The sequence below is a fragment of the Cryptomeria japonica genome, chromosome 9 (assembly GCF_030272615.1).
Source record: "Cryptomeria japonica chromosome 9, Sugi_1.0, whole genome shotgun sequence".
Taxonomy (NCBI): Eukaryota; Viridiplantae; Streptophyta; class Pinopsida; order Cupressales; family Cupressaceae; genus Cryptomeria; species Cryptomeria japonica.
In genome coordinates this window covers 166,203,135-166,227,598 of record NC_081413.1, presented here as the reverse complement: position 1 = coordinate 166,227,598, position 24,464 = coordinate 166,203,135, and the positions used below count along the sequence as shown (strand labels likewise).

The following is a 24,464-nucleotide window of genomic DNA, read 5'->3' as shown; positions in this document are numbered from 1 at the left end:
AAAACCCTAGTCTTCATTTCGGCAAACCCACATACCTTGAAAAAATTGCACCTTCTGCAAGCGCCTCTGTTTCACGAAATCATTTCAATTGCTGATCTTGCGAAAACACACTCACTGGCTTGGCACCTCCAATTTTTGTAAAAAATCTCTGCAACCACCATCTCTTCTACAAAATGAATTAAAGGTAAAAACCCTAGCCTCCATTTCGACAAATCCACATACCTTAAAAAATTCAGACCTTTTGCATGCACCTTTGTTCCACGGAATCATTTCAATCATTGATCCTGCGAAAACACTCTCACTGGCTTCACACCTCCACTTTCTGTAACAAATCTCTGCAACCACGCTAAAAAAGATAATTTTGAGCGCCTCTATTTAAGTTGAAAGGAATTAAAAAAGTCATTAAATGCAAAACAAGAACAATAAATAGCTGAAATCAGAATATTGTGTGGGGGCAACTTGCCTATGAATCATAGCCCAGGAATATAAGGGCTCAATTTGCAGTCAATCTTCACTGCGACTTTCAACAGTCCCTCTGCATCACCCTTAGACAAAGTTAGGTTTTTTAATGGGGAAAACATCTGCCACTGGGCCGCCATATCCACCAGCAACAACAAACATTTTAATCACTGCGTAACACAACCAAGAAACGACGTGGGAGTAGCAACCTTATTCAACTATGCTTCAAATACCTTCCAGAATTTTTTGCAAAACATTTGGAAAAAAGTAAAAAAGTAAAAAATATTGTAATCTGATCGAGTAGCAAAAATTTTTTTTATAAAAAAACTTAATGACATCATCCAATAATAATTAAAGAAAAAAATTTATTATTAATTATTAAATATTTTTAATATTGAAACATTTGAAAAACAATAAAAACTAAAAAATTGTAATTTGATTGGATAGCCAAAAAAAATCATTTTTGCATCCAACGAATGCTATGGTTAACTGCCTGTCGGCAGGAACTAACCAGCATTGTGGAAAACAGTCGACAGGTGGAAGCCGATGAGCAAAAGATTGTAGAAATTTGAGGAACATTCTAAACCGGCCTCACGTTATTTTTTTGAAGGACAGTGAGAGCAGCACCCTCTGCTCTGTAAATAGTGCAATTTTAGCTATGTATTGAATCTCATCTTAACTGTTTGATATTGATAGAGAAGAAGAAACAGAAACCAGTTTTGTTACAGCATGGACGAAGACTACGGAGGGCGCAAGGGCAAAGCCAAAGCACCCGAAGATACTCTTCTCTACTCCATTTTCCCAGATTTTGCTCTAACAGAATCCACTTCTCCAGAACAAGTCGAATCAAAACTAAAAGAGCTCCAGGTAAATTGTCTAGACATAGTTTCTCCTTTTGTAAAAGACTATATATGGCAGCACGATTCATTCAACTTACAATCCTCAGCAACAACCTCAACCTGCCCCTGCACTTCCTCTGCAGAGGACTCGAACTCCTCACCTTCTGTTCCCCACCTACATGGCAGGCTGAAATACGGCGACAATGTGGATGATGAGTGGTTCGTAGTATTTCTATTATACGAAATCACGCGCAAAATGCCATATGTGTCCGCGAGGGCATGGGATACGGACGGAGAATTTTTACTGATAGAAGCAGCTTATGCATTACCCAGGTGGCTTAAGCCGGAAAACAGCTCCAACCGTGTTTTTATCCGTCACGGAGAGCTCCACATATTGCCCTTGCCCGCTTCCCCCGCTGAGATTTATCGCTTTCCGGTGAAACCGTCGGTGGCAGATTCCCTCCGCGTCCTTTCCGGCGGTTTTTTGGAAACGAGAGCCAGGGACGCTGTTCAGGACATTTTGAATGCGCGGGTTGGGGGCTTTCCGGCAAGAGCCGTGGAGAATATGCACAGCGTTAGGGTTCGAGTCCCTGTGAGGGTTGCTCAGGTTTTGAAGCATGAGCCACAGTTGATTTCAAAGGCGGTCGAGGGTTTTTATGACAGGGATGTGGATTCCATGAAAGCTGCAGCTAAAATGGAGAAGTTTTTGGGCGAGAAGGAGATGGTGGATGTGTGTGTTACGATGTCCAGAGCGATGTATGCACAGCTTGTGCAGCAGGTTTTCCAGGCCCCTCGTTGCTATCCGATGCCGCCTCTGTCGTCACCTATTTACAGGTATGAAAATTATTGATGAGCTATTTTTGCCAATTGGCTAGTCTTTTATATATTTTTAAAACAATTTGGTTTGTCAAATAGTAAAGATATCAAATTAGATGTGTTTTTAAGCAGTTGGAGCATATGTAATGTGACATCACTATATATTAATTTTGTTGCTTGTAGTAGCCATAGCTGTAAGACAATGTTCCTCTATATTTGAGCAGCGGTTGCCATGCCATTGCAATGGTCCATGGTGGCGTTGCATACTTCCCTTTTTCGCTATTACGGCAGGTTCCCATGCAGCTATTCAGTTTATTTTGGCAAGTAGCCACTTCCCTTTTTCACTCTTACGGTAGGTTCCCATGCAGCTATTTATTTTATTTTGGCAAGTAGCCACTCCTCAACTTGTTTAGGAATGAATGATTCATTTTTGTGTGTATTTTTAAGCAGTCATCTTAGATTTATATTAATAGTATTAAAAACAATTTTTGCAGTTAAAATTTAAAATTGTGGAAAAAAATATAAAGCAAACATTAAAAAGAGGAAGAAATTTGTAGAGCCACGCTGCATTTTTTACAATATGTAGTTGCAGCTTATTTCCAGTCCCCCTTTTTTTTACAGTCACAATCTCTTGGAAAATTCCATGATTACAGGGAAGCAGGATTAGGCATGAAAATAAGCTGTGGATTTGAGATGATATATTATGAGCGGTCACAATATCAGCCCCATTTTGAGGATGTCGAACCTGGTCTTGTTGGTTTCAGTGATGCTGCAGCCAAAAGCTCCAATCTCAAAGCAGCTCAGAATAAAGATATTGGGTGGGAGGCATTTAGAAAAAGTCTAGGGAACAAGGGCTATTTCAAGTGTCTTCTTGAAGGTTCCAATGAATATCGAAGACTAATGAATGATGCATTGGACTATTACAGGAGCACAACTCTTTTTTCCAGAACAAGGTAAGATTTCTTTCTTTGACTACGATCCTTTGATTCACTACTGAAGGATTCTAGTTACATACAATAGACAGTGGAAATGGAACCTTATAAAGTTTTCCCAGTAAAATCCTCTGTTGACACTTTAAGATTGTAAGCACAAAGCACTGGGAGATTTATGTTCCATCTGGGTGATGACATTGTTTTATGATGAGAATATTGATGAACTCTTATTCTGTCTGGTTTGATTTTTTTTTTTTATCTTTTTAAAAGTAAAGTTTTCAAGCCAAATTGATTTTTCTTCTGCAAATATAGAAAACCTGGAAAGCATAAATATTTAAGTCTTGGCACTCTCTAGTAACTTGGCTTTGAAGTCTGTTTTTATTTGACTTAAAAAGATGTTTCCACTTAGTGGATACAATTGTGGTCAGTAAATGTTACATATCATGCCATTCAGTCAGGATGTTTCTTCTATGCAATTTCTACAGATAATTACTTTGAAACATGTGCCATGGGTCTATAGATGTTTCTTTTTCTTCTGTTTGAAATTAGAGGGTTGAACTTCAGCAATGAGTTAATTTTTACCATGCCTGGTAATTGCATGGAAACATATGCCATGAGTTTATAGATGTCTATTATTCTTTGGTTTGAAATTATAGGGTTGAACATCAGCGATGAGTTAATTCTTACCATGTCTGTTTGACATAAATGGGCCCAGATTAGCTTTACTATAGAATTTGGCTATTTTTTCCTTATAATGTTTTTTGTCTCTTGCAGACTGTTGCAATGTTAGCTTATGTGGAATTTAACAACTATAGAATTTGGTAATTTCCTTAGAATGCTTTTTTGTCTTTTGCAGACTGTTGCAATGTTAGTTTATGTGGAATTTAACAAGCTTTTCTTACCATATATGTTCTGTGTAATAAGCCAAGTTTTACTATTGCCTGGAAATTAATTTCCAGAGCATGCCTTTGGCGTCAGAATTTGTCATTTGCAGAATAGCTTGTGATAGTTTAAGAGATGGCACTGAAGCTTTATGAGTTTATTTTTACAATGTTATTGATTGTGGCAGTTGGATTGTATATATTGTGGCTAGATTAGACCTGAGGGCATTTTGACTTTAATAAGAGCCCAAGGATGTGTATGAAGATGAAATTGATTTGAATATTTTAAACTAGATTACGTTCCTCATTTGGAAAGAAGAAGCCATTAGCCAAGAAACCTTTTTGTAACAATAGGTAGGTTAAAGGTAGAAGGAAGGTTTATGAAGAATAATTGATATTGAAATATGTAAACAGGAGGAATGGATATGATACTTTTCTAGAGTATATTTTTTAAGCTTGATAAATTATGGAAGATAAAGAAATTATTTGTTAATATGGTGCTTAGCATTTTCTACATATACATGAGAAAAAATATTTGATTGAGTTTTAAAAATTATCGTACAGAAGGTAACTAATGTGTGGATGATTTTTATACGTTCTGTTTCAGCATGGTTATGCATGCACCTGTTAGGTGCATTAACGAAATTTTGGCATTACCTCATTCATCTGCGGATTTTATTGGTTTGGAACTTCCACCAAGTGATGATGACTCGTGGCTCTATAATGGAGAAGAAGACTTGAATGCAGCCCTCTTAGAGAGACAAAAGGAAATGGACTTGTATGAAGAACATCATAGGAACAAACAATCAAAAAAGCCTAAAGAGGATTCCACCTCGAGGAAGACTATGGATGATTTTAACTTGGAAGATATAGCAAAGAATATGCATGCTTTTGTGGAAAATATGTCAAGCTATGAAGGAGCAGAACTTCCAAGAAATGAAAATTCTGAAACAGTATCTTTGGATATGAGACAGTTTCTCAAAGAGTTAAAGTCAGCAGTGGGAGCCAATACAAAATGTGTTTCTACTCAGGAAAATTATCTAGATGATAGTGGCTGTTCATCTTCAGATATGGATTTTGGTATTTTCTATAACCAACTTATATTTTACTTAGAATTTTTTTTTCTTGTAAATACCCAAAACAAGATTTCATGTTATTTGTCAAAGTCCATGCTTATGAATCTATGATCATAGAAGAAAACATGCTTCTTGGAAATATCTCATCTAATCAAAAGAAAAAGAATTATCAATTTCTTGGGATATTATTGGGGAAAAAAACCAGGGAACCCCAAAAATGCAGATTATTTTTTCCCAAAAAGAGAGGAATAACTGTTTTTTTTAAAACATTTAAAGCCATCCTGATTGTATAGAGAGTGAGAGAGTGAAAGGAAAGGAGAGTGCACGCCATGAATTATTAAAATTGAGATTTTACTCGTTTGAGTTTGTTGATCAAAGTGCCATACTGTATGGTGAATTAGCAGATAGTTTGACTACAAAGGTCAAACCCTCAAAATCAATTACACACTACAAACTATAAATTAAAATAACACAAAGTACAAAGTAACACAATGCGGTCAGAACCAATGAGGGTAGCTGCTATGAAGTACGATCAACTATGGGGCTGCAGTTCATGATTTTTTCAATGGGCTATACATATTGAAGTGATGCTAGATCATCAAGATTTTTTTTTTATGAACAAGGTCAATAGAATATATTGTCATATACAAGTTGGATGTTTTCATGTGCAGTATGAACTGTATTGCTTACAATCACTTAGGTCAGGAATAATACTATACAAGAACATTTATTCCTCCCAATCTGATGTAAATTCAGTGTAAAGTAATCTGCTCATGTTTACTCAATCCTCATGCAAAGGTTCAATGTTGTAAATTGGTAGATAGGAGCAATAGCGGGGTGCCGTGTTTGTTCTGAAGACCAAAACCACTACCATCTCCATATCCTAAACGACTCCTTACAACAGAGATCTGGTTTCTATAGTGCAATATAAACTGGATTGCTGTTGGTCAGTTCAGGTAAATAATACAATACAAGAGCATATATTCTCCCAATTTGATGTATATCTATGTTGTGACCATTTCACACATCGCCCCATACCAAATGGGGCCCCCCTCGTTTTGCTTGTTTTTCGCTCGTTTTCGCTTTTGTTTTTAGGGTTTTGTCAGTTAGTTGGTCGTCTGGATTTAGGGCCAAGCCTTAGGGTTTTAAATTTTGCCTTTTCAAGCCAAAATCCAGTCATTTTTGAGAGCTTTTGAGCTTCTTTTCTAGAATGCAAATTTTGAATGCAATGATTTCGCCAAAATGGTCTAATTTTCAATTGAAATGTTCATGCAGAGCTTAAACTTGTCTAAGTGTTGACCGTCAATATGAATTTTTGTCTGATTGAATATTTTGACCAAATTTTGACTTTTTTGAATTTTGATCCTGGGCATTGGAATTGATTTGTTTTCGCCTCGTGAAGTGTTAAAATGTGAAAAATCTTGTTATTTTGGCCTGTAGGAGCAAAATCGCTCCTGTCCCTCAGTGAAGGACGGGAGCTCAATTTCAAATATCTCATCATCCTTGCAGAGTCCAGACAAATTTTACGTTTGAAGTGATGGAGAACGACGAGATCTTTCCATTGAATATAAATTGAAGATTTTCATGAGCACAGAAATGCCTCCAGGAAGAAAATCGCTCCTGTCCCTCAGTGAAGGACCGGAGCTACGATTCAAATTTCGTTTTGTCCTTGCAAGATTTTGATAACTTAACAATTTGAGGACGTCCAAGGGAAGATGCTTTGCCAAATGAATATAATTTGAGATGCAAAAACGAAGGAAAATGACCTATATTGACTAAATCGCTCCTGTCCCTCTCCAAGGGACCAGGGCGAGGTACCTTGTAGCTCTCGTCCCTCTCCCAGGGACCAGAGCGATTTCCTTCATTTTGCAAAATCCAGACAAGGGTCAAGGCAAGTTTACGTTCAAAAACGAAGGAGAACATGAGATGAACGCATTGAATATAAATTGAAGATTTTTGGGACGTCCATAACAGTATTAAATGCCTAGTTCGCTCCTGTCCCTCAGGAAGGGACCAAAGCGATTTTTGATATAATTGCTTCTCTTGCAAAGTTGCAAATGATGTCAAGGCATGAACGAATAGAGAGAAGAAGGACGAGTCCGTTGAATATAAACTTGGAACCTGGCAAAGTGAGGTAGTGGCCACAAGGGAAGGATCGCTCCTGTCCCTCTCCAAGGGACCAGGGCGATGATGATGATAATACTCTTTACGCAAGTTCAAGGTCGTTCCTCCAAGGTTCAAGACCGATCCAAGTCAAGACGAAGGGTGGCGAAGACATTTTAGAGCATTTCCATCAAGCGCAAGGTTGTAAAGGTCATCACATGGAAGGAATGTGCACTCTAAGACCCATATCGCTCCTGTCCCTCTCCAAGGGACCAGAGCGATATTTCTATTAAAGCATCGATTTCAAAAGACAAGCAAGTGTTAAGCTACCAAGAGGATCGAAAGGACGTTATTACACGCATTGAAGATAATTGTAAGTTGAAATAAACAAGAACAAGCTCGCAATGATAAACTTCGCTCCTGTCCCTCTCCAAGGGACCAGGGCGATATTGGATATATTGGCCAATTCATGCGAGATTTACGTAAGGTCAAGGTTTCGCAACGTCTTGGAGGATCCATGGTATGATAGGAGGATGATACACGAAGATTGCAAACGTAAAATAATCACCAAAATGAACATAGAGCTCACATCGCTCCTGTCCTTTGGACAAGGACCAAGGCGATCTCATCAAAGGCACTCATGTTCCTTCAAAACGAGGCAAGGCGAGGACAAGCAAGGCAAGGGACGACGTTTTGAAGGACATTGCAAAGGAGATCGAAGTTTAAAAGTCGTCAAGATCAAGGAAAAAATGTGGATCGCTCCTATCCCTCTCCAAGGGACAAGGGCGATGATCCTTATAACATCGAAGGTACCTTGCAAAAGCGAGTGGGACGTCCGCAAAGGACACAAGCAATGATATTATTTGCCTTACAATGGAGGTACGAAGGTCAAAGATACAAGATGAACATGAAGACATGAAGATCGCTCCTGTCCCTCTCCAAGGGACAAGGGCGATGTTAGGCCAAACATATGATATTCTTTGAAAATCACGTTAAGACAAGGACGCACAAGGTTTTAAAAGGCATTTGGAAGATGATACAAGGAAAGGATCGTACCAAAATGGAGAATTTTAAGCAAAAACCTTAGGATCGCTCCTGTCCCTCTCCAAGGGACCAGGGCGATAATGGTCATAAGATGCACTCGCTCGCACAAGAAAGAAATTCAAATTCGAAGGACCACCAGATGATTGATTTGGACGTGGAAATGAAGGAGTTGAACGTTAAAAACGCAAGAATCATGCCAAAGATGGTGAATCGCTCCTGTCCCTCTCCAAGGGACCAGAGCGATGAGGTACGTCCCTTTATTTTCATATTTTTGGCGCCAAATAAAACATTTCAAATTTTCCTTAAAATGCTAAGTTCGATAAAATTGAAAATCCATTTAAACTAGCATTTAATGTGGCGTTAAACATTTATTAATTATTTTGCCTTTATTAAAATCGAAATTTGCAAATTAAAAAACGCAAGGCATTAATAATTACTTATTTAATTAATAAAAAAAATCGATTTCAAGCGCTCATATATGGAAGTCGGCCTTGTTATGTCATTGCAAATCATTTAAAAATCGTTTGAAATTGTTATATTTTATCAAGTCGGCCTAAGGGATAAATCGATGAGAGCGCTATATATATAGGGGGGTGAAAACTATTATTTTCACATCATTGTTTTACCTCTCTACATGCGAAGTAAGGAGGACGAAGGAAAGTGTCAAGTGTGTTCAAAGATAGTGCGAACATTCATCCAAAGGTGGCGCGAGTTTCATTCATCCAAAGGTGGCGCGAGTATCATCTTGTGTGGAGTGCGAAGTGTGTTTGAAGAGGTGCGAATTCCATCCAAGGTGGCGTAAGCAATCAAAAGGTGGTGCGAATTTGAAGACCACGCTTAAGGCGAATTTGCTAAGGACTTGGAGATTTATTGGTGCGAACTTGAAGATCCATTTGAGACCACGTCCAAGGCGATAATTGGAGATCACGTTCTATCCAGAGGTGGCGAAGTCAATTTTGAGGAGATCATATTGAAGATTATCTTCATACCTCAAATTTTGCCTAGGCAAATTTTGTTTTTGCATTCTAGAATTAGCTCTCTATCGAGGTATGGCGATTTAATTATTATTGTTTTATTTATTCATCGTCATATTTCAAATTTTGAAATTTTGATCCTTGAATTTCTCTTAGCTCAATCGTTGTATTTTAGGAAATGATAACTCTAGAGACTTATCATGAGGTTTCCTAAAATTTATCTCTCTTATTTACGTTATTTATTGCAAAATCTATTTCTTATAGTGAAATGTTGTGTAGGTATGGCGACCCCAAAGGCGGGAGCATCCACCAGTCGCTCGGCTCTCATGAAAGAAGATCAGAAGACCGAAGAAGTGGAGACCAAGATCGCGTCCAAGTGGAGCAACATTGGAGATACCAACTTGGGGAACTTTAGCACAAAGAAGTTCCGAGAGGTCCCTTACATCGGCAAGCCATCACCTGTCGCCCGGAGAATAATAGAGAGTGGCATCATTAAGGCGGCCAGTTTTCCTCCAGCCATTCAGTGCCACGAGTTGATGATCGAGTGTGCCCGTCATTACAATCCACAGTCCAGGACAATTGTGTCCAATGAGGGAAACACTTTGGCGTACCTTTCAGAGGAAGCCATAAGTGAAGCCTTCCATCTTCCAGAGCACAGGGACATGATATACAAGAGCATTGAAGGAGCCAGATCAGTGTACGATGATGATCCAGATGCTTGCCTAAGCATAATCAACAAGAACTGGCTACTTAAGAGTCGTCCCCGTCTGAGCAAAGTACCGAACACACCACACAGGATTGATTTCCAAGAGGAGTACAGAGATTTGATCACCATGCTCAACAGAGTTACAGGAGCACCTCATGCCTTCTATTTTGAGAAATGGATGTTTTACTTCATCCAGGTGATTGTTCAAGGAAAGGGTACAATACATTGGGCTAGGATAATTAGCCATTGCTTAGACGTACAGTTGAGAAGACTCAGGGCTACTAAGTCCTTCCACATGAGTTCATACGTCATCTATGCCTTAATCAGGAGCGTTGAGTACGCAGGACTACCTCACAGAGGAGTGATTGGAAGAGGACCCGGCGAGGTCAGAGTTTGTGAATCCTATACCTACTTGCATCATCCACCAGGGAAGAACTACAAGTTGATCAATGATACTTTCACAATGAACATCACAAGGACGCTGCAAGGAGGGATTCACAACAGATTATCTCAGGATGCCCAGGAATTCATCAAGAGGTACGGTGCTTGGTTCATTCAGTTTCCCAAGTTCACTTACATTAGAGTGTATGGATGTCCTTTACCTCCATACATGTTGCCGAGGTACCCGACAGACAGAATTGTGTTACTTGAAGTAACAAGGCAGTTGGCAGCATATGTGAAGGCATTCAGACACAGACATCAGAATGGAGTTCAGGTACCTATTATTTTGGGTAATTCAGTTGAGGTATGTCCTAATGTCTTAGCCATGGATGACGCAGAGAAGGAGTTAGCCTTGTATCCTTTTTCATCTTTTGCTTGGAGGAATAGTTTTGATCCACATGGACATTTAGAGGAGACGGTCGGTAGAAGATTTAGACATGAGTACCAGATTGAAGATTTTATGATGAATCTCCTAGATGATCTCGAAGTAAAACGAAAGATACATTCTAGATTGCCTTTGGATTTCATCAGGAAATGTAAGATTTACAGAGTAGCCGACCAAGCTCAGGACAACGGCAGGCACATCCAATCTTCATATGATAGAGAAAGCAAAACAATAAGTTTGAATTGGAATGAGCCCGAGGCCGTGGATTTAGATGATTTGATGGCACCAGTCTTGTCTTGTACTCGCAGATGGGTAGACGTTCAGCATCAGAAGTTGAGAGAACAAGGCATAGCCATGTCTTTTACTTTGGAAGAAAAGCCAGCCGAAGGTGGAGCCAGTGTTAGTGAAGGCAATCCTAATCCTAGGAATTCAGGTGAAGGTAACCTTCGATGTGCCAGTGAGGGCAATCTCCATTCGAGAGGTTCAAAGAGAAAGGAAAGATCAGAAAAGAAAGAGCCTTCCAAGAAAAAGCAAGGTGCTAACAAAGATCAAACACCAGGTACTTCTTCCAGGCCAGAGGATAGAACAGTTCGAGTGGAAGAATCCATGGAATCGATGGTACAGAATGACAGACAGGAAGAAGAACAGGCACAGCATGTTTCATCCGATGGATCTCTCCAAGACTATGATTTAGATAATGATAATGAAGTAACATCTCCTCCCAGACAAGAAGAAATAGTACATAAAGAGATTCAAGTTCCAGAGACAAGATCAAATATCCCAGATTGGTTGAAGGAAAGATTGACTAAGGTGATCGTAATTGAGGACGAGGACAGTGCAATTGATTTAGAGAGCCTTGTTGGAAGCTCACATATGACAACAGAGAAAAAGAAGGCTACAAAGATGTCCAAGATGATTCGAGATGAGACTGGATCAAGAAAACTGCAGATAGCTACACCGGCAGCAGACAAATATGAGGGTGAGATCCTAGCAGAGGACTATCATATACAGACTATTGAGTTAGGACCATCCACAGCAGAGCAGACTTTAGATGATGCCACCGACACATTTGAGGCATTGAAGGACAAGTTTAGAGAAGAAGTAGAAAAGAATAGAAAGCTTGAGAAAGAGGTCGGTGCATGGAGGACATATTTCAGTCACATCAATGAACCTTTGGGACGTCAGGATCCAGTTAGATCACCATTGCAGGCATTGCCCCTTCAATCAATCAATGAAGCAGAAAGATTCAGGAATATGGTCCAGCGTACATGTAGTTGGATGGATAGATCTCACATGGTGGCCATTGAGTTTGTTACAAGGATGTCGAAGATCACCCATCAGGCTATCCAAGTTCTTGAGATTATTCACAGATTGATGGCAACAGTAGCTGCATTTGCCCATACCAAGGACGTTGTCATCCCTGTCTTGAAAGTTATAAGACATACATCCAGAAGAATTTTAGCACAAGAGAGGATCTTAGAAGGTGATTCTCACAGTTTGTTTCAGTGGTCAACCTTACTCCATATAAAGAGTGTTCTCTTTGAGGACATCAGTGTTAGATGTGGCCAAGTTGAGGAGGTGATCAATCCGATCCAGGACAGAGTATTTGAGGTACTTCGTACCATTCTTGGCAGAAGGATCGAGGTCGAGACAGATGTGGATTTACAAGAATTTGAAGATAGAATCAAGATCATCTTTCGCAAGGACGCAGATGTTACAGATGAGCAGTATGATCAGATGTATGCTACCATGCTCCTGATTGATAGAACAAAGGAACTTGAACCTACTTGGGACACAGCTCTTCTAGATGCATTTGATCAGGTTATCCACTTAGAAGAGAGTATCAAGAATCTTCCCGAGATTCCAAGCACAGAAATCGAAGGAATCGTGACAAAATTCATTGCATATGCTAAGAAAGAGAATTGGAAAGGGAATAAGATTCTAGATGAAAGGTTGTTACAGATGACATGACATCTTATTTCTCATTGGTTGATACCTCCTAGATTTTTGTGCCAAATTTAATATTTGGCTATGTATTTAATATTGTTCAGTAAAAAGGAGGTCATTTGTAACAAACCCTAATTAGGGTTTAGGTGTCATGATCTTGTCCATTGATTTACTTTCAATCTGGACCTTTCATTGTAACTGGGGATGCTATTTATACCCCCATTTTTCATTTCATTTGTAATAGAGTTAATAGTGAATAAGTGTGAGAGAAGCAATTTTTATTTTGTAGCAAGATTGAGTCTTGAAGAGAGAAATTCAAGCAATTGTTGTATATGATGACTTGGAAATCAATAAAATATTGAAGTTATGGTGTTTTGTTGCAAATCTCTTAAGTTATCTTCATGGTTGCTGGATGTACTTGAATCACGCTCAATCAAAGTAGTTTGTTAATTTGAAAGGCTAAGTGTGAGATTTGATATTTGGTAGGATTCGCTATCCAAACCACTAGCTTCTTGCTGATTGTAGGAACGCCTTGCGTGGTCGACTGGAAAACATTTTGAGTCCTTAACCTTCAAGCATTTTCGCATCTAGGATATGTACCTTCGTAGTAGTGTCCTTGGTCTTTGATGCATTGAACCATTATATTACCTTAGAAGATCGCACTAATTTCAATTGAGTTGTTACCTTATGGCAAAATTGAAGTTGGTTGAGTCTTGCCAAATCTCATTCATGCTAAGTCGTTCATAGGGTTAGGCTAGATTAGATTTCCTTAAAACCTGTCCTTTTTCCCTTTTTTTTGAAAGTTCCTTTTAGATTAGTAAAATCTTCGAGCTTTTGGAATCCGTAAGACGCCTTGAAGGAAACAGCAAATCACATCATACCACTAAAAAGCTTGTCCACACGTGGAGAACCCACTAAAAGAACCTTGGAGTCCATCTAACTGATCCTTTTCGCAGATCTTCAGCAGTTAGAGACTATTTTCTCAAGAGAGGATAAGATGCCTGTCGGTATTTTATTCTGTGTATGATTGTGTACAAAATACACGTCAACAATCTAGTACAAAGTGATCTATTGATTTTTACTCAATCCTCGTGCTATGGTTCAATTTTTTAAATTGGTAGATAGGTGAAATGGCCGGGTACCATGTTTCTTGTGAAGACCAGAAACACTACCATCTCCATATTTAGACCACTGCTTACTGCAGAGATCTGGTTTCTGTAGTGCTCAAAACATTCTATATCAGCGCCATCACAATACCTTTCCCAAGAGATGTGCAGGGTTTCTGACATAGCAAACACATTCTTATTAACAATTCTTACATCAGAATATGCATTTGAAAGTTAAGGAAGGCAAAGGAACTACGGTTAAATGTCATCTCAAAGAGAGACATCTTCCCACTCCCAAATATGATTCTATGAAAGCAGTGAATAAACATAGGTGCCTTTAGTATCTATTAGAATATTTAATTATATTTTAGTCACCTATATTTAGTTCCTTGTTTAATGGTCATTTAGCTTTTTAGTTAATTAGCTTTTAAGCTTTATTTAGCATTTAGCTTTTTCTTTTTAGTTAATTAGCTTTTAAGCTTAATTTAGCTTTTAGCTCTTTAATCTTTTACTTTAACATTATGTTCTAATTATAGAACATCGTCTTGTAACCTCTATATATACGTGTGTATATCGTTCAATGTAATCATCCGATTATTGAATCATTCATTCAATTTATTTTTCATGGTATTAGAGCGGGTTGATGGGATTCTTTAAAGTTTGGTGATTTTTTTAATAAAAATTCATGGCCTTCTTTCTGGTATATTTTTCAGATTTTTTTTTTATTGTTTTTTTGTAAAAAAATGATTTTGCTTTTTAGAAGGCCTTTTTGAGGGTTTTTGGTTTGTGGGCGAATTTCTTTGTGCTGGGCATCAGTTCATGTTTTTTTTTTAGCGTTCTGGAGATTTTCAGGCCTGCAACCTGGAGTTTTTTTTTGCAGATTGAAAATTTTCCTAGGGTTTCTGCAATTTTCGACTAGGGTTTTGACCCTTCAATTCAAGTCAAAATTTTATTTTGCTTGCAGATTCTTGGTGGGTTTTTTGAGACCTCAACTGGGTCGTCGTTAGATTTTTCTAGGTGCATCGTTTTCTGCGCCTCGATTTTTGAGCAGTCAGATATGCATTCTGTTTTTAGATTCTTGGTGGGTTTTTCGAGAGCTTTTCTGGGTTGGTCTCAGATTTTTCTGGGTGCCTCGTTTTACATGCCTCAATTTTTGTTCCAGCAAATTTGCCTTGGAATTTAAAAACAGTTCACAATTTCTGCTATTTATGTGGATGTTAGGATTTTAGCTGTTTTTTGGCACCATTTATGCTGTTTTAAGTTTGCAGAAATTTTTTAATTTTTGGGTTTCTTCCAAACCTTGAAATTCGCGCCTTCAAATTCGTGCCAGAATTCTCCTCCAGGGTTTCAAATTTTTTGTGCAGCTGCTTCTATTCTGATTTTTGAATCAGATTCTTCTGTCTCATGCTTTCACTAGGTTGACCTCGTTCAAACTCCATTTTCGTGATGGCATCTTTGACCAACATCATGTTGGAACACAGATAGAAGTTCAACAGCTACCACAACACCTGGAAATAGTGCATGTTCACGATATCTGAATATCGTTGCCTTGATCAGATTGATTTAGGCCAGACCTCGTCTTACAGGTCCCAGGGTTTTCACAATTTTTTCCTGAAAAATTGTCTGTCGGTTTTATGATTTTTTCCATAAAAAATCAATGGGAGGGTTTTCACGATTTTTTCCTCAAAAATTGTTCATAGGTTTTATAATTTTCCCTTAAAAATTATTTCATCTGTAATCTGCGAAATTTGCATAAGATTTTAATTATTTGGGTTTTATTGTTTTCTTCCACAAAAACGATGATTTGTAACCTCAGATTTCTTGGTTTTTCGATTTTCTCCTCAAAATCGTAAATTCTCTTTTCGAGGGTTCCCATTTCAGGGTTTGACGGTTTTTTCCTAAAAAATCGTGCTTTGTTGCAGTTAGTTTGGGTTGTACCTGCCAGGGCGAACATCTGCAACCGTGGTATCTTGCAGTCAGTTTTGGAGTTGGTACTCTTCTACAAAAGGGTTTGTTGATTTTTTCCTCAAAATCATTGTTTCAGGCAGTGTTCCACGGGCGTTGGGGACGGGGGGACGCGTTTTCGGGACAGGGGGACCAAGGGCCTAAATTTGGGGACGGCGGCGGGGGGGTGGCGGGGTGGTGGTGCTCATATATATACATATAGTACTTGAAAAACTAGTTTTGAAAAGATGTATAACTATATAACAGTATAAGAATTAGATTTCAAATGAAACTATAGGAAATACCAAGATTACTTAGATTAGTAATACTAATTGCTAAATGCTAAATAAAATTTGACAAATGAAATTGTCAAATTGGAGATTTCTCATTTCTATCATATGAATATCGAAAAAGGAAAACGAAAATACGAATATCTGATGCCATTGCAAAGTCTATAATAATAAAGATGATTACATAATTCATCATTACAATGAGTAGCCAAATACAAATACGTGTAGCAATAGCATTACAAAAGAGACTAGAGTCAAAGACAAAATGACAAAACTCAAAATGTAGCTAATGGAGGCCTCTAATCATCTGCGAACTCCTCCTCACTGGAATTGCTGGACTCTTGAAGATCAACATCCCTCAAGCTCACACCAACTAGCCCTGTATTTGAAGTGGTAGGATCATCCTCATCAATCTGTGAAGGCTCCTCTGGCTCTACATCCCATCGTGCCGCTGGACTCTCCTTGCACACGAGTGTCTTGCGGTTTGTGAGACGCAAAGCACTGTGTACAGCCACAAGCTTCTCTGCTCTCTTAGAGGTAAGTCTGTTCCTCTTAAGAGAGTGGATGAAGCTATATGTAGACCAGTTCCTCTCAGCAGTTGAAGAACTGGAAACCTGGGATAGTAGACGGATGGCTAGAGTGGTGGTCAAAGATTTCGGGCCATGACAAGTCCACCACAAAAGTGGGTCCTCTTGTGCCATAGTGTCTATATCCATCTTTGCCGCATCTGAATAACCTCTAAGAGTGGCAAATCTTCCCCACTCAGTGCGCATTGTGCCGACATCTGTGGAATCAAACATCTTCTCTATGCACCTAAAGAAACCCGCCTTCACCTCATCATCCTCAATTGGTGTCATTCTACCCGGTCTAGCCTTGTACCACTTAGGATTCAAGGCAAAGGCAGCCATATGCAAAGGAGTGTTCAACTTGTCCCATCTATTCCGAATGATAGGCCGGATTTGCTCATTGTAGAATGCTAGAGAGGGGTCCTTCACTCGCACAGCAGCCCTCATCTGGTCAAGCATAGAGTCAATGCACTCATACACCTCTCCAAGGTTAGGTGCATCCCCATCCCCATATCTGATCACCTGGAATACTGGAGAAATGATGGAGACAATGTATTTTGCATCAGTCCAAAACACATCACTCTTCACTATCTCCTTCACCCTTCTCCCTTGCTCTGTCTTGGCCTCAGCCCACCTATTCCACTCATTAGTCATAACCATGAGTTGCAATGCCTCTTGCAACTCAATCATTCTCTCCAAGAGAATGAAATAGGATGCATATCTAGTCTCAACTGGTTTCAAGAACTCCTTCTTCGCGAAGGTCCTGAAGAGTGCATGTGAAGTGTGGTGGTTGCAGATAAACATCTGCACATCTCTCGCATCGGTGACCACTCCTCTAATCCAGTCAATCTTCCCCATGTCCTTGAGTGCATTGTTCATGGCATGCACACAACATGGGGTCCACCAAATGTGTCTATAGGCTGCCTCAACGAGTCTCCTTGCTGCTCTACACACATAGGCTGCATTTGTCACTACTTGGACCACATTTTGTGGCCCAACCTCCTCAATAGCCTCCCTGAGGACCTGAAATTGGAAATCAGCATCTTTACGATGCCCTGTATAATCAACTGCTCTAAGGAAGTATGGGCCCTCTGCACATGTGACCATGACGTTGATGAGTGGACGATGGCTAATGTTCGTCCACCCATCCATAACTATGCTGCACCCCAATGCCGCCCAACATGCCTTCATCTTCTCCATCAAAATATTGATCTTGGAATAGCTTTTATCCAAGATCGAGGTCCTCATTTTCGTCTCCCCTGGTGGCACATAAGATGGTCCTCCCTTGGCCACCATATCCATCATCTTCCTATAATAAGGAGACCGTGTAACATGAAATGGAATGCCATTGGCAAAGAAGAAATTGCCAATGGATTCATCTATCTCATCTCTCAGCTGCACATTAAACATATCAGCAATGGGGTTGCTCTGTGGTGTATGCAACCTATGTTTCCCAGCCCTGGCAGCAGTAGAAGTGGAAGTAGATGGAGATCCAAATATCATTCCTCCCGCCTGCGAAGCATGAGAAGTATGTGGCACTGGCACATTCTGGTTGTCGTGAAGTGATGCCCTAGCAGACAAAGTAGTAGGCATTGAAATATTTGTGTCATCTGGAACCCCCCAAAGCCTGTTAAACTCAATTCTGTACTGTATATTTTTGGGTTCCTCCAAAAACTTACAATGTTTCACGCCTTTTCCTCTCCAAAACAGAAAGTGTGCATTCACCCTGCTAATGCTACCGAACCATTCTCTGTCACAAATATGGCACTTCCACTTCCTTGTTCCCCCACTTGAATGTGATGCAGTGCCTTGTACTGATATTTGTGAAGCAAACTGTTTTAGAGGAGACTTAGGATCAAAATGACCCCTAGCATATGGTGCCAACAACTCTGAAGGGCAACCTGTACTAGCTGGTGCACTTGCCATAGAACTAGATTGGGCTCCAGGATCAGCCCCATGGTCACCCCCCTCATTTTCAGGTTCATATTCTGAATCATTCTCACTATGAGAATGGATTTCCATGTCATCTTCACTCGTGCCTTGGGAATGCAGTGTCAATTTCACAATGAGCTCCCAAGGCACGAGTGAAGATGACATGGAAATCCATTCTCATAGTGAGAATGATTCAGAATATGAACCTGAAAATGAGGGGGGTGACCATGGGGCTGATCCTGGAGCCCAATCTAGTTCTATGGCAAGTGCACCAGCTAGTACAGGTTGCCCTTCAGAGTTGTTGGCACCATATGCTAGGGGTCAAATCTCATTTTGAGTCTTGAGATGAATAGGGAAAAAAAAAACCAAAAATGACATAGAACAATGAAAATCAGAAAGTAAAACAAAAAAAAAACAAGAAGAAGTTGAAAAACCCTACCTTGTGCTTGAAAAATCTCTCCAAAATGTAGAAGAATCTTCTTCTTCCTCTTCTTCTTGCTTCTTCTAGCTCCTATCACGCTTGCAGTCACTTTTCTCACCCCTTCAATCAATCTTCTTCAAGTTGCTGGAAAAAAAATATCAGTTTTCCAAAATGAGAGTGAAATCCAAAATAAACATGCTTTTGTGTTGTTTTGGGGGGTAGGGTAGGGCCCACGTCCAATTAGGGTTACCCCTTAACCCCCCCCAAAAGGCACATGTTTTAAAAAAACTTAAAAAAGTGCCTTTTTTCGCGTGGGAACGCGGGAGACGCCTGGGCGTCTCCCCGTCCCTCGAGAGACGCCCAGACGTCTCCGCGTCTCTTGGAGACGCCGGGACGTCTCCACGTCCCGACGGCGTTTGGGTGGCGGTGGCGAGACGCCGAGGGATGTCGCGTCCCCGTCCCCCTGTCCCTGAGACGTCTCTGACGGGGGGACGCGCTCAAAAAGGGGGGGGACGCGTCCCCGTGGAACACTGGTTTCAGGCTTTAGTAATTCGTGTGTGCCAGATCTCTAATTCGCGCGTGAAGGCTACATTAGCTTGGATGGCTTTTGGTATTCTTGGTCATTAACACTTTTCAGATCCAGGGAGGGTCTCCACCACAATAGAGTGTTCTTTTCATTTGTGATCAAAAGACCTGCAGTGTCTTTTGTAGGGTAGTTAGTAGATAGAATGACCATTAAGGGAGGGTATTAGAATATTTAATTATATTTTAGTCACCTATATTTAGTTCCTTGTTTAATGGTCATTTAGCATTTTAGTTAATTAGCTTTTAAGCTTTATTTAGCATTTAGCTTTTTCTTTTTAGTTAATTAGCTTTTAAGCTTTATTTAGCGTTTAGCTTTTTAGTAGTTAACTTGAAATGACTTGTTCTTAATTTAGAACGTCGTCTTGTAATCTCTATATATACGGTTGTATATTGTTGAATAGATTATCAAAAAAGCAGATTTTTTTGCAGGTTGAAAATTTTATTAGGATTTTTGCAATTTTCGACTAGGGTTTTGACCCTTCAGTTCAAGTTGAAATTTAATTTTGGTTGCAGATTCTTGGTGGGTTTTTCAAGAGCTCAACTAGGTCGTCACCATATTTTTTGGGTGCATCGTTTTTCGTGCCTCGATTTTTGAGCTGTTGGATTTGCATTTTGTTTTTAGATTCTTGGTGGGTTTTTCGAGAGCTTTTCTGGGTTGGTCTTAGATTTTTTTGAGTGCCTCGTTTTTCGTGCCTCAATTTTTGTGCCATCAAATTTGCCTTGGAATTTAAAAACAGTTCACAATTTCTGCTATTTTTGTGGACGTTGGGATTTATGCTATTTTTTTTTTGCACCATTTATGCTGTTTTAAGTGTAGGAAATTTTAATTTTTGGGTTTCTTCCAAACCTCGAAATTCGTGCCTTGGAATTTGTGCCAGAATTCTCCTATAGGGTTTCAGTTTTTTCAGCAGTTGTTTCTATTCTAATTTAAAAAAAAATCAGATTCTTCTGTCTCTTGCTTTCACTTAGTTGACCTCGATCAACCTCGATTTCCGTGATGGCATCATTAACCAACATCATGTTGGAACACAGTCAGAAGTTCAACGACCGCAACTACAACACCTGGAAACAACGTATGCTTACCATCTTTGAGTATTGTTGCCTTGATCAACTTGTTTTGGGCAAGGAATCTCGTCCTACAACAGCAGGTGATGATCAAGACAAACATGATGTGAAGAATCGAGAGGCTGTCATGCTTATCAAACTCTCCGTCACAGATGATCAACTCCCACAGGTGCCTTCAGGTAAAACAACAAAAGAAATCTGAGATTTTTTGAAGGATCTTCATGAAACGTCCGACAAGAGCCGAGCTTTCTTTCTGAAGAATATGTTGTTTTCTATCATGATGGATGAGAAGTCATCTATCCAGGCACATCTTACGAAGATCAAGGACATCCGTGATCAGTTAGAAGCAATAGGCCGAACCATGGTGGAAGAGGATATGGTAGTGATCACTCTGAAAAGCCTTCCCAAATCCTACGAGCATTTCATTGATACACTCAATATCTCCTCTACTAGTGTTGATTTGAAGTTTCTTGATCTTTGCAACAAGCTGCTCCAACAGGATCGATGGAAGTAGCAGTTTGGAAGCAGCGCTAGTTCATCCATTGAACAGGCTTTCACAGCCTCAGCTTCGCATAAGTACAAGGGTAAAGCTCTGTCCTTCCAGCAAAAAGGACAAGGTCAAGGTCAACCTCAGCAGTCTTACAAAAAGAAGAGTTTACAGTGTTCCTACTGTCATATATATGGCCATTTGGTGAAAGATTGCTGGAAATTGATAGCATCCCAGCAATCCAAGCAGGGAGGGTCCAAGCAGAAAGCCAATTGGGAGGGTCCAAACAGAAAGCCAATTCTGCCACGCATCCTGATTAGAAGGACTCTGCCTTCTATGCGTTCATGGCCCAAACCTCCTCTGATGATGTTCAATCATCAGCCTGGTACATTGACTTTGGAGCCTCTCGACATTTCACACATCGTCAGGATTGGTTTACAGAGTATATGCCTTTCACTGATTCAGTGATCTTTGGTGGAGGTGAATAGTATATTGTTGTTGGCAAGGGCAACGTTCAGATTTCATCTGGTGGGAGGGATTTAATATTCCTCAATGTATACTTTGTACCTGTTATGAAGCTCAATTTACTGTTAGTCAGTTAGATTATGCAGCATTCACCACAGCTGGATGTTGTCTTCGGGTTGCACAAGTGCAACATTGTTGACAGGGAGACTCGCACTACAGTTGCAGTTGGTATTGAGGATAATGGTCTTTATAGACTTGTTGATTCTACTGGTTCTCAGGAGCTCGCCATGGCAGCTAGGAGTACTTCCATCAGCACTCTTTGGCATCAGCGATATGGGCATCTCAATGTCCACTATCTCTTTCAGTTGGTTCGAGAGGATCTAGTTGTAGGATTACCTGAGATTCAAACTCAGAATCATGGAGTTTGCGGAGCGTGTCAAGCTGGAAAGTAGCATAGTACTCCGTTTTCAGATGGAGACGCTTGGAGAGCATCCAAGGTCTTGCAACTCGTTCATGCAGACATTTGTGGTCCCATGAACACTCCATCAGTCACTGGATGCAGGTATTTTCTATTATTTGTTGATGATTTCAGCAGACGCATGTGGGTTTATTTTCTTAAGCAGAAATCAGAGGTGTTCACCATGTTTCAAACGTTTAAGGCCTTAGTGGAAAAAGAGTCTAGCTGTCAGATAGTCACTCTTCAGTCCGACAATGGAGGGGAATTTTGTTCTACAGAGTTCACCAACTTTTGTGCATCACATGGCATTAAGCATCAACTTACCACACCTTACACCCCACAGCAGAACAATGTTGTTGAGCGCAGGAACCGTACAGTCACTGAGATGGCTCGGTCTATGTTGGAGCATAGAAATGTTCCAAAACACTTTTGGGTGGAAGCGGTCTTCACTGCAGTCTACCTTCTGAACCAGTCTCCCACAAAGGCCGTTAAGAAGATGACTCCAGAGGAAGCTTGGTCTGGCAGGAAGCCCAAAATCAGTCATTTGAAAGTTTTTGGCTCTACAGCTTATGTTTGGATTCTACAGCTTATGTTTGGATTCCAGATGCCACGCGCACCAAACTGGATCCAAAGAGTCAGAAATTGATGTTCAATGGCTACAGTGACAACCACAAGGCTTATCGGTTGGTTGATATAGACACTAATCACCTCATATTCAGTCGAGATGTAGTATTTGATGAAGAAAGAGGGCCTTTTCAGCCTTCCTCTCCTGATTTGAGCACTGAGGATCACCCTCCAAAGGCTGTAAGTATGGGTGTTTGTCTTCCCTTAGCTCCACTTGATGGGAGGGATTTAGTTGACTTTGAAGTTGTGGGGTCTCCTGGGCATGACATTGCACCCCCTGACTTTCCTCAAGATCTTCTCGATTCACATCCAGAGGAGCTTGCTCCAGATATTCCAGGCACTCTTCATCCTGCAACAGATGTTGGTACTTCTACTCTCCGGCCTAAGTGGTGGGCCAAGACCATTGGTGATCTTCATGATGATGAGCTCATTGAGGGTAGATCTGTTAGAGGTAAGAGCCAACAACACACAGTTAATTTTGCTCTTATGGCCAACATTCACAGTATTTATGAGCCTCAAACATATACAGAGGCTAAAGGTGTACTTGAATGGGAAAAAGGCTATGGTAGCAGAGCAACATAGTCTTCTGAAAAACAACACTTGGGTATTGTCTGATCTTCCTCTAGGAAAGAAGCCCATTGGCTGCAAATGGGTGTTTAAAGTCAAGTATAAAGCTGATGGAAGTCTTGATAAGTACAAGGCTCGGTTGGTGGCAAAAGGGTTTTCACAGAAGGAGGGCATCGACTATGAGGAGACATTTGCTTCCACAACCAAGATGAGTACCATTAGGCTTGTCCTCGCTCTCTCAGCTCAATTTGGATGGAAAGTCCATCAAATGGACGTTAAGAGTGCCTTTCTCAATGGTGATTTGCAGGAAGAAGTCTACATGACGCAGCCTCCAGGTTTTAAGGTTGCCGGTAAGGAACACCAGGTATGTAGACTAGTCAAAGCACTCTATGGCCTCAAACAGGCTCCTCGTGCATGGTACATCAAAATTGATAAGTACTTGATTGATCAAGGCTTTCAGAGGAGTCCTTCAGATCCCAATTTGTATGTCAAACATGCTAGTGATGATATTCTATTTCTAGTAGTCTATGTTGATGATCTCATCATTACTGGCAATGCAACACATCTGATCATGCAGGTCAAACAGAATTTGTGTCAACATTTTGACGTGATAGATTTGGGACTTCTCCATTATTGTCTCGGTGTAGAGGTTTGGTAGACTGATAGCCACATATTCATTTCTCAGTCAAAGTATGCCAAGAGCCTACTAGATAAGTTTCGAATGCAAGATTGTAAACTTGCATCTACACCTATGGAGATAGGGCTCAAATTATCAGCCAAATCAGATTCACCTGTAGTGGATGAGTCTTCATTCAGGCAACTAGTGGGCAGCCTCATCTATCTCACCGCCACTAGACCTAACATCAGTTATGCTGTGAGCTATATTTCTCGCTTCATGTCAGCCCCAAAAGTTGAACATTGGGTTGCAGCGAAGCGTGTGCTTAGATATGTGAAGGGCACTCCTGATTTTTGGCATTCTGTACAACAGAAGCAAAGATCCTAGGCTGGTTGGTTTTACAGACTCAGATTGGGCAGGTTGTGTTGATGACAGAAAGTCAACTTCTGGGTATGTTTTCAGCTTGGGTACAGGAGCAGTCACATGGACCAGCAAGAAGCAACAGGCAATAACTCTTTCCTCAACCGAAGGAGAGTATCGGGGAACTGTTAAGGCAGCATGTGAGGCAATTTGGCTACGTAGGATGCTTGCAGACATGCAAATGTCTCAACCAGGACCTACTCCCTTGTTTTGTGATAATCAAGGGGTTCTAAAATTAGCCAAAAATCTAGTCTTCCATGAGCGGACAAAGCATGTGGAGCTTCATTGTCATTTCATTCGCCAGCATGTTGAAGAT

At 40.2% G+C, this 24,464-nt stretch overlaps 1 protein-coding gene across 3 annotated transcripts in view; it reads left to right on the top strand.

The window, feature by feature from the left end:
• The first annotated feature begins 970 nt into the window (after window positions 1–970).
• Window positions 971–24,464, top strand: part of LOC131037884 (protein ecdysoneless homolog) — a 53,087-nt gene continuing 29,593 nt past the window's right edge. Inside the window, exons 1-4 of one of the 3 annotated variants that reach the window (XM_057970137.2) lie at window positions 973–1,326; window positions 1,485–2,132; window positions 2,768–3,067; window positions 4,535–5,007. In XM_057970137.2, coding sequence (XP_057826120.2) covers window positions 1,555–2,132; window positions 2,768–3,067; window positions 4,535–5,007 — 1,351 coding nt within the window. In that variant the 5' untranslated portion in view covers window positions 973–1,326; window positions 1,485–1,554. Of the gene's footprint in view, window positions 2,133–2,767; window positions 3,068–4,534; window positions 5,008–24,464 lie in introns of all 3 variants that reach the window. The other 2 variants (XM_057970135.2, XM_057970127.2) reach the window with 2 other exon arrangements.